The sequence below is a fragment of the Nerophis ophidion genome, linkage group LG09, assembly GCF_033978795.1.
Source record: "Nerophis ophidion isolate RoL-2023_Sa linkage group LG09, RoL_Noph_v1.0, whole genome shotgun sequence".
Classification (NCBI taxonomy): domain Eukaryota; kingdom Metazoa; phylum Chordata; class Actinopteri; order Syngnathiformes; family Syngnathidae; genus Nerophis; species Nerophis ophidion.
The window spans coordinates 44,118,231-44,128,529 of NC_084619.1; the positions used below are offsets into that span (position 1 = coordinate 44,118,231).

At 39.5% G+C, this 10,299-nt stretch overlaps 1 protein-coding gene across 1 annotated transcript in view; it reads left to right on the forward strand.

Moving 5' to 3' along the window:
• Nucleotides 1–4,615, forward strand: part of atp6v1ba (ATPase, H+ transporting, lysosomal, V1 subunit B, member a) — a 158,683-nt gene extending 154,068 nt beyond the window's left edge. Inside the window, exon 14 of the mRNA XM_061911041.1 lies at nt 3,940–4,615. Within this exon, the coding sequence (XP_061767025.1) occupies nt 3,940–4,082 (143 nt within the window). The 3' untranslated portion in view covers nt 4,083–4,615. The remainder of the gene's footprint in view (nt 1–3,939) is intronic.
• The last annotated feature ends 5,684 nt before the right edge of the window (nt 4,616–10,299 follow it).

Genomic DNA, 10,299 nt, shown 5'->3' on the forward strand with positions numbered 1-10,299 from the left:
AATAAGATTAATCTGAGAGCCAGCTGCAGTCATCAAAAGAGCCACATCTGGCTCTAGAGCCATAGGTTCCCTACCCCTGCTCTAAATCGTATTATGTGGGCGTCCCGTCGGTCAGCATCCCAGCGAGAGTGGAAATTGTACAGTAAGTGTTTGTTTTATTATGGTTTATTTTGGTTATTTGTAAGTTTAGCACCTGGCAATGCTGCTGATGCCATTGTGTTTCAATAAAGCTGCATCCGTTTAGCACTCTGCTTCTCAAACTTATTGCACATCTTTGTGTTTGGGCTCAAAAATATAAGGTTTTAGATCATCATTTGTCCAAAAGTAATCGTTTTGGGCTCCCACAAAGTCTACTTGATTAGCATTGTTGTTGATGGGAAAGTGATCTGTGGTTCCTAACGCTACATAACGGCTTGCTCCTAAACTCTCAAAATGACTCAGGAATCTATGTGGGATTGATACTATTGTGATCATATCATTTTTTTTCGCAAAATGTGGAAGTATTTTGGTGTCATAAATCAGATGTGGTCAAAAGTTGACAAACACTTGTAAAGAACATAATGTCATGGCTGTCTTGAGTTTCCAATAATTTGTACAACACTTAATGTTCTGTAATAGAGTGATTGGAGCACATGCTTGTTTTTCACAGAAACATTCATAAAGTTTGGTTCTTTTATGAATTTATTATATGTCTAGTGAAAATGTGATCAAATCTGCTGGGTCAGTATACATAAGACATTAGTATAAATACAGCTATGTTAATATCTGGTTACATGTCCCTTGGCAAGTTTCACTGCAATAAGGCGCTTTTGGTAGCCAACCACAAGCTTCTGGCAAGCTTCTGGTTGAATTTTTGACCACTCTTCGAGACAACATTGGTGCAGTTCAACTAAATTTCTTGGTTTTCTGACATGGACTTGTTTTTTCAGCATTGTCACAACGTTTAAGTCAGGACTTTAGGAAGGACATTCTAAAACCTTAATTAGAACATATAGCATGTTCTATATGTTCTATAACATATAGAACATGCTATACGTTTACCAAACGATCTGTCACTCCTAATCGATAAATCCGAGGAAATCTTCTTCCTCGATGTCGCTTCTAAACAACTCTGCCAACTCCAAAAGTATGCGCCGCTTCCTCTTGTCGTCTCAACAAAAATTTCTGGTGTAGTTGTATTGTTCACGTGTGTGTTTCACTTTGTATAGTGTTTACGTTTATTCACATGTGCGTCTACATTTGTTCACGTGTGTTTTTGTTTGTTCACGTGTGTGTTTTTGGTTGTTCATGTCTGCGTTTTTGTTTGTTCAGGTGTGTGTTTACGTTTGTTCACAGTTGCCTTTACGTTTGTGTACGTGTGCGTTTGCATTTGTTCAAGTTTGTGTGTATGTGTATATTTGCATGTTTTTCAATTTGTTCACGTGTCACGTGTGCGTCTGTGTTCACATGTGCGTTTACGTTTGTTCATGTGTGCATTTCCATTAGTTTACGCCTGCCTTTACATTTGTTGACAAGTGTGTTTACATTTGTGTATGTGTATTTTATGTCTGTTCACCTGTGTGTTTACAAACCCCGTTTCCATATGAGTTGGGAAATTGTGTTAGATGTCAATTTAAATGGATTACAATGATTTGCAAATCATTTTCAACTCATATTCAGTTGAATATGCTACAAAGACAACATATTTGATGTTGAAACTGATAAAAAAAAATTTTTTTGCAAATATTCATTAACTTTAGAATTTGATGCCAGCAACACGTGACAAAGAAGTTGGAAAAAGTAGCTATAAATACTAATAAAGTTGAGGAATGCTCATCAAACACTTATTTGGAACATCCCACAGGTGTGCAGGCTAATTGGGAATAGGTTGGTGCCATGATTGGGTATAAAAACAGCTTCCCAAAAAATGCTCAGTCTTTCAAAAGAAAGGCTGGGGCGAGGTACACCCCTTTGTCCACAACTGCGGGAGAAAATAGTCAAACAGTTTAAGCACAACGTTTCTCAAATTGCAATTGCAAGAAATGTAGGGATTTCAACATCTACGGTCCATAATATCATCAAAAGGTTCAGAGAATCTGGAGAAATCATTCCACGTAAGCGGCATGGCCGGAAACCAACATTGAATGACTGTGACCGTCGATCCCTCAGACAGTACTGTATCAAAAACCGACATCAATCTCTAAAGGATATCGCCACATGGGCTCAGGAACACTTCAGAAAACCACTGTCACTAAATACAGTTTGTTGCTACATCTGTAAGTGCAAGTTAAAGCTCTACTATGCAAAGCGAAAGCCATTTATCAACAACATCCAGAAACGCCGCCAGCTTTTCTGGGCCCAAAAACATCTAGAATGGACTGATGCAAAGTGGAAAAGTGTTCTGTAGTCTGAAAAGTCAACATTTCAAATTTTGGGGGGAAATATTCGACATCGTGTCATCCGGACCAAAGGAGAAGCGAACCATCCAGACTCTTATTGACGCTAAGTTCAAAAGCCAGCATCTGTGATGGTATGGGGGTGCATTAGTGCCCAAGGCACGGGTAACTTACACATCTGTGAAGGTACCATTAATGCTGAAATGTACATACTGGTTTTGGAACAACATATGCTGCCATCTAAGCGCTGTCTTTTTCATGGACGCCCCTGCTTATTTCAGTAAGCCAATGCCAAGCCACATTCAGCACGTGTTACAAGAGAGTGGCTTCGAAAAAAAAGAGTGCGGGTACTATCCTGGCCCGCCTGCAGTCCAGACCTGTCTCCCATCCAAAATGTGTGGCGCATTATGAAGCGTAAAATACGACAGCGTAGACCCCGGACTGTTGAACGACTGAAGCTCTACATAAAACAAGAATGGGAAAGAATTCCACTTTTATAGTGTCAACAATTAGTTTCCTCAGTTCCCAAACATTAGATTATATTAGATAGTACTCTATTTATTCCGTCAGGAGAGTTCCTTCAGGAAAATTAAAACTTTCAGCACAATCCCATTCAAGATCAGACAAACATTACATGGAGACAGAACAGGATGGCTGACGGGTCTGCCGGCTTCCAGCGCCCCTTACAAAAAACATTTATTGAGTGTTGTTAAAAGAAAAGGTGATGTAACACAGTGGTCAACATGCCCTTTCCCAATTACTTTGGCACGTGTTGCAGCCATGAAATTCTAAGTTAATTATTATTTGAAAAAAATAAAGTTTTTGAGTTTGACCATCAAATATCTTGTCTTTGTAGTGCATTCAATTGAATATGGGTTGAAATGGATTTGCAAATAATTGTATTCCCTTTAGGGCTTCACGGTGGCAGAGGGGTTAGTGCGTCTGGCTCACAATACGAGGTTCCTGTAGTCCTGGGTTCAAATCCAGGCTCGGGATCTTTCTGTGTGGAGTTTGCATGTTCTCCCCGTGAATGCGTGGGTTCCCTCCGGGTACTCCGGCTTCCTCCCACTTCCAAAGACATGCACCTGGGGATAGGTTGATTGGCAACACTAAATTGGCCCTAGTGTGTGAATGTGAGTGTGAATGTTGTCTGTCTATCTGTGTTGGCCTTGCGATGAGGTGGCGACTTGTCCAGGGTGTACCCTGCCTTCCGCCCGATTGTAGCTGAGATAGGCGCCAGCGCCCCCCGCGACCCCGAAAGGGAATAAGCGGTAGAAAATGGATGGATGGATGTATTCCCTTTATATTTACATCTAACACAATTTCCCAGCTCATATGGAAACGGGGTTTGTACATTTGTTCACGTGTTTCCGATTGTGGTGTATTTGTTTGTGTATGTGTGCGTTTGCCTTTATTATTGTTATAATTACAGTTTTTTTCACCTGTTTGAATGTTTTCACAAGTGTTCACACATTTTTTTCACATTTGTTCACGTGTATTCACGTTTGTGTACACGTGTCTACGTTTGTTTTTACATTTGTTTACGTGTGTGTTTGTTTGTCAGGTCCGTACGACAACAGGACCGTGTATGAAACTTTGGATATCGGCTGGCAGCTTCTGCGTATCTTCCCCAAGGAGATGCTGAAGAGGATTCCTCAGAGCACCTTGGCAGAGTTTTATCCAAGGGAGTCCGCTGCCCGCCACTGAGATGCCATGATGGAATATCAGCTTGTTATCTTCTTCATCCGCCCTGGATCGTTCCTCCAGTGCGGATGTATCCTCCACGCCATCCTTTTGCTTTATTTCCCCCGTGATTCCAATTATATGCTAGTACTAATATTCTGTAGGTGTACTGTAGTATCTGTTGAAAGTATTGATGTGTAAAATGTAGTTACTCTTTATTGTAAGGAAATCAAATGTCTGTACTTTATTTATAATAATAATTGTGTGGCTGCTGGATCTTCTGCTGTCGTGAACAGCAGTGTGTTTTACCTGTAATACAAGCTGGAAAAACGCCATTGCGTCTGGCGCTGATTCATGAACCGAGCGAATGCACGGCAGTCCCAGTCAGAAGTGTGTCAAAGCAGGCGGTACTCTTTGATGTATATGTCTAAAATATACGTTTTCATTTTCTTGTGGGATTTGTGTTGTGAAATATATATATAAAAAATCCTGTAAGCAAAACGTTATTTGTTCAGTTGTTTTTGTGAACAGAAATAAATTAAATGATATGAGTACTAGTTTTTTGTTAGTTATGAATGATTCATGTATTTATCTTGTTCCTGACACTTTGGTAGTGGATACAGTGAGTATTCATTTTTGAAATAGTTTTTTTATTCATTGTTTAAGGAGAGTCAGAAAATATTTTTTTCAAGTACATGCTACAAGTTGATTTCTTGCAACCTTCATGCACTCCTGGAAGGGTTTTTCCAGGATCTTCCGTGGTCAAAACCATCTTGATGTGGCCTTAAAAATGAGTCCACTTGATGACCCTCTTGAGCATGGGGAAGAGTAAAACAACACACAATCATGTCTGGTGAGTATTGAGGTTGTGCCATCACAGTGATGTTCTTCTCTGCCATTAACTGTCATGATGACGTGAGGACATTATAAGCAGATTGTGTTGTCATGGCAAAGCAGCCGTAGTTGTCCTGACACAAGTCTCACCTCTTCTCCCACACTGAATGACAAAGCAAGCACAGCAGGATCTCTTTATAGATGTGCTGCTTGATGAGACACCTCATACTCATTAAATGCATAAACACTTAACATATAGGTTGGCTAGTTTATTTCCAAAATCTTATTTTTTAAATGAATATTCCTTTTAAATCCACTTAACGATCATTTAATATTGCATTTCAACTGCTCGTACTATATATATTTTTTTAAATAACAAAAAAAAATACAAGCTGTTGAACTATTTGCTATTAGCATTAAAATTGTCATGAAAGGCCATTCTCATTAATGATTAGTAATATTTGACAAAACAATTTTAGACTTAACTGATTAGAATTTTTTTACAAATTATAGACTTACTCCATTCATTAGCTTTCTGTTTGTAGCATTTATATTGTATATTTCCATCAATTACCATATTTATAAGTTCTTACATATTTGGGTGTCACCGGACTTTGCACTCTGCCAGCTGTGTACGGATTTTCCTCGCAGAATAAAAGTTGTGTTTAAAGTGCTTTAAATGTGTATTTAGGTGTATTTGAAGTAAATGTAAGTTGTGTCACAAGCCTATTATAAAAACCTGTCTTGTTCTAAAAAAAAAAAAACAAGCTAAAATTATGGATTCGGAGGACTTTGATCGGAAGATTATTATCGATGAATTAAAAAACAAAGGTAAGACATCACTTTATTAGACATACTTAAGTTCAAGCTACAGAGTTAAACAGCTGTTTGTATATATTTTCACATTCAAATGTTTTCTTTGTAGCTGAATGTTAGCTAGTGTGTTGCTCTGCGGTATATCGATAAAAACCGTACAATATAAACATAATAGCCACTGCAATGTTTGTTTAATGTTCACTGAGAAACTAAACCGCATACAGATAAATCCATTTTTATTTTACTGTCCGATTGTAGCTGAGATAGGCGCCAGCGCCCCCCCGCGACCCCAAAAAGGGAATAAGCGGTAGAAAAAATGGATGGATGGATGGATGTTCCATTGTCAAAACAAAGAAAAATACACAAAAACCAGTACCTATTCACAAGCACACTCATGGTATACATACTGCAATATATTGTGGTATTTTAATATCTTCAAAACTAAAGTACACTCCATGGTATACATACTGCAATATTATATTACGTTACTTATTTTCAAAACAAAACTGCAATATTTTTGTATTATACTTATCTTCGAAACCGAAGTACACCGGCCGCAGTTGGCTGTACATAGTGGAATATTGTAGTATTTTACTTATTTTCAAAACCAACGTGCACCTCGTAGTATACATGATACAGTTACTTTAGTATTTTACTTACCTTCAAAAACAAAGTACTCTTTATTTTAAACATTTTTTAAACCTTTATTTATTGAGGAAGGTCATATTGAGATTAGGACTCTCTTATTCGAGAAAGTCCTGCACCTTCATTCCCCAATATAGGTGCCCCTGGGAGCAGGGTGGGTCCACGACTAGGATGGAGGAAGACGGAATCAAACCTGGAACCATCAAGTTGCTGGCACGGCTGCCCTACCATCTGACCCACACCACCCCAATGATACAATATTTTACTATTATTACTTATTTTCAAAAACAAAGTACACTTAATGGTACAGTACATATGATGCAGTACTGTAGTATATTTATTTTCAAGACGATAGAACACTTCGGATGATATTCTGCCGTTTGCATTGTGTTTTGTTTTACGAATATGCATATCAATCCATCCATTTTCTACCGATAGTCCGTAGGCAGGGGACAACCTGGACAAGTCGCCACCTCATGACAGGGCCAACACAGATAGACAACATTCACACTCACATTCACACACTAGGGCCAATTTAGTGTTGGCAATCAACCACGCAGTCACATAAATAAATAAAAATCAAATAAACAATAAAATTAAATTATAATGTTCTTCTTACAGCTCTGCAATAATATGAAGGCCTGCAGAGGAAGCATGAGTCAGTAACTATCGAGGTAAATATTTACATGTTATAAACATGTACACATATCATAAGCATGTGTGTGGAGAGACACAGCCGACGGGCCAACAGCGGGCGGAGAGCAGCAGCCCGGGCCCACATGGAGGCCAGGAGGCGGGGCATGCAGCGGCGAGGAGAGGCGTGACTCACGCGGAGCGACACTACAGCGGCAATCTGAGCCAGGTGCGTATACCACACACCTGCTCACAATCTCTCCATCTGCTGCTAGAATATAAAAAGGGCGAGGGAGGAACGACCGGGAGAGCAGCACGGAGGAGGAAACTACGGCCAGCAGACCAAGAGCGCGACAACCCACAACGAGAGCGAGATGACGCACCCCCGAAAGGCGTGCAGCGGCAGCACACAGGCAGTACGCGCGCACTGCAAAGTGGTGCGACCAAAGACGGTAAACGCGCACTGAAAAGTGACGCGACCAAAGGGCCAAAGGACAACAGATTTATTGAAAGAATAAATCCAAGTCAAACCTCTTATGATGTGTAAGGTGTCCTCGCAACCCACACGGTGATGGCAGGAAGTCCGTCACAATGTACAAACTCAATGATAAATAAGTAAAAATACTTTGATAAACATGTGCACATACCATGTAAAACATGTGCAAATACATATACAATAGAAGCACATTATATCAACATATTCATTATGTTTGACAGTAGTGGAGTAGACACTTTTGGGTTTTATGTAAACAATATTTCACATATGTTTTATTTCATTGTCAGAGGATGTTAAAAGTCTTATGTTTGAAATATCAATCAAACATGAAACTAATCAAACATTAAACATACAAAGACCGACAATGTTGTGTAGTTTGATGACTATTTTACTTTCAAGTAAAGAACAATCTGTCTTTATAATTGTCTAATATTATGTTAATACAATACTGTTTGTTCTGCAAAATCAGCAATTATGTTTGTGTCATTTACAAAATGTAAACATGGTAGGCTATTGGCTGTTAGGGGCTAGCAGCTACACAACAGCTAAGCAAACTGTACCACACAAGCTAAACATCCATCCATCCATTTCCCACCGCTTATTCCCTTTGGGGGCGCTGGTACCTATCTCAGCTACAATTGGGCGGAAGGCGGGGTACACCCTGGACAAGTCGCCACCTCATTGCAGGGCACAAGCTAAACATACATATGTAATAATTATCCATCCATCTATATTCTACAGCTTATTCCCTGTGGGCTTGCGGGGGGCGCTGGTGCCTATTTCAGCTACAATTGGCTTGTCCAGGGTGTAAACCAGGGGTAGGGAACCTATGGCTCTAGAGCCAGATGTGGCTCTTTTGATGACTGCACCTGGCTCTCAGATAAATCTTAGCTGACATTGCTTAACACAATAAGTAATGAATAATTCAGCTGGTAATCACAGTGTCAAAAATAACGTTAAAAATACAAACCATTCTCATGCATTTTCATCCATCTATTCGGTTTCTACCATCACTATGAGCCCGTTGACCTTCTAGAAACTTAAACTGCAGCTCAGCTCGCTCGCAGTCCTGGCTTGAGGTAAATGCTAATTAGCTTTTAGCATAACGTTAGCTCATTTTGCTGTGTGTGTGTGTGTGTGTGTGCGTGCGTGCGTGCTTGTGTGTGTGTGTGTGTGTGTGTGTGTGTGTGTGTGTGTGTGTGTGTGTGTGTGTGTGTGTGTGTGTGTTAGGGCAGCAAAGCCCTGTCTGTCTGTTATTTCACTGGTGTTCAGGGATGAATAGTCTCTCCTATTGCTATTGTACTATTTTTTCAGCTATAGTTATATTAATCATTAGTAATGTAGCTGCCTAGTTTTGAATGGCAGGGTCCCTGCTACCACATGTTGACAAAAATATAACATTTACATAATAAAAATCAACTACAGGCTTCCCAAATGCTGTAATAAATTAAGCATGATGAGTAGACTTGAAACTGTTTAATGTTGCACCTTTTATATGTAGAAGAAAAGTTTTGTCATTTTATTTAATCCAAGCAACAACTTGAGGCAGTTTAATGTGAATTAACGTGGGCAGAATTATTGTAGTGTTCCCAATGTTAAAAGGATAAAGCCATTGTTTACAAATTTGGTAAATAAATAACCCAAAAATTAATATTTTGTTGTTTTCTTACTGTACTGAAAATGAACCGAACCGTGACCTCTACTCCGAGGTACGTACCAAACCGAAATTGTTACTACTAGGCATTGTAGAAAATGGGTTATTTTCTGGCGCATTTAACAATCAATACACCCGCATCAGCAATTACAACATATTTTATGTGGCACCGTTAAAATTAAAATTGCAAAAAACATATTAAAACGTGAAAAAGATAAAAAATATAATATTTGAACTCACAATTTGTAGCACTTAATGGACGCCGTATAGCCAGTGCCCTTGGCCATTCGAGTGGAAATGGCGGGCATTTCCCCATTTCATCGTTACACAAGATGTAATTTCTTTTTAAATATCCTTCAAAATGCCTATCCATCCATTTTCTACCGCTTATTCCCTTCACGGTCGCGGGGGGCGCTGGAGCCTATCTCAGTTAGGCCTTGCAAATATAAATCTTTTTTTGTCCATCAACACGTCCTGAATGACAAGTGAGTTTCCAAACCCGCTCAGTGGCCTTGTGGTTGGAGTGTTTGCCCTGAGCACTGCTGCTCACTGCTCCCTTTCAACTCCCAGGGGGAGGAACAATGGATGGGTCAAATGCAGAGGGTAATTTTAACACACCTAGTGTGTGTGACAATCATTGGTACTTTAACTTTTAAATCACAGTCTCGTTAACATCAGTCTACCTAGATCCTGTCAACACTTGTGATCGGATTGACTATCGCAACTGTCTATCAACTCTGTGTGTTCTCAACCCAAGGCTTTCTAGAAGGTTCTAGAAGACCTTATTGACTTAACTTAAAGTGCATACAGTCATGCATTGTTGATTTTGAAGGCACCGGGCAGATTTCGTACAGCATGACAACATAAGTTAGCTGAATTCTGATTGGAAAAAACTCTATATATAAACAACAGCGCTGGAAGAAGCGTAATATGACATGAAGATAATATGAATACTTTTAGATATGTACAATATTTAAAATAGTTTAATCTGTAATTATGATCATGATTTCTGGTTATGTTAGGCCAGCAGAGAAGGCTTTGTTGGCCCTGATGGCCCACCACTGATATTCAGCTAGCTTATGTTGCCATGCTGTACGAAATCTGCCAGGGGCCTTCAGAATCAACAATGCGGGCGTCCGTGCATGTCAGTGAACGGGGATATA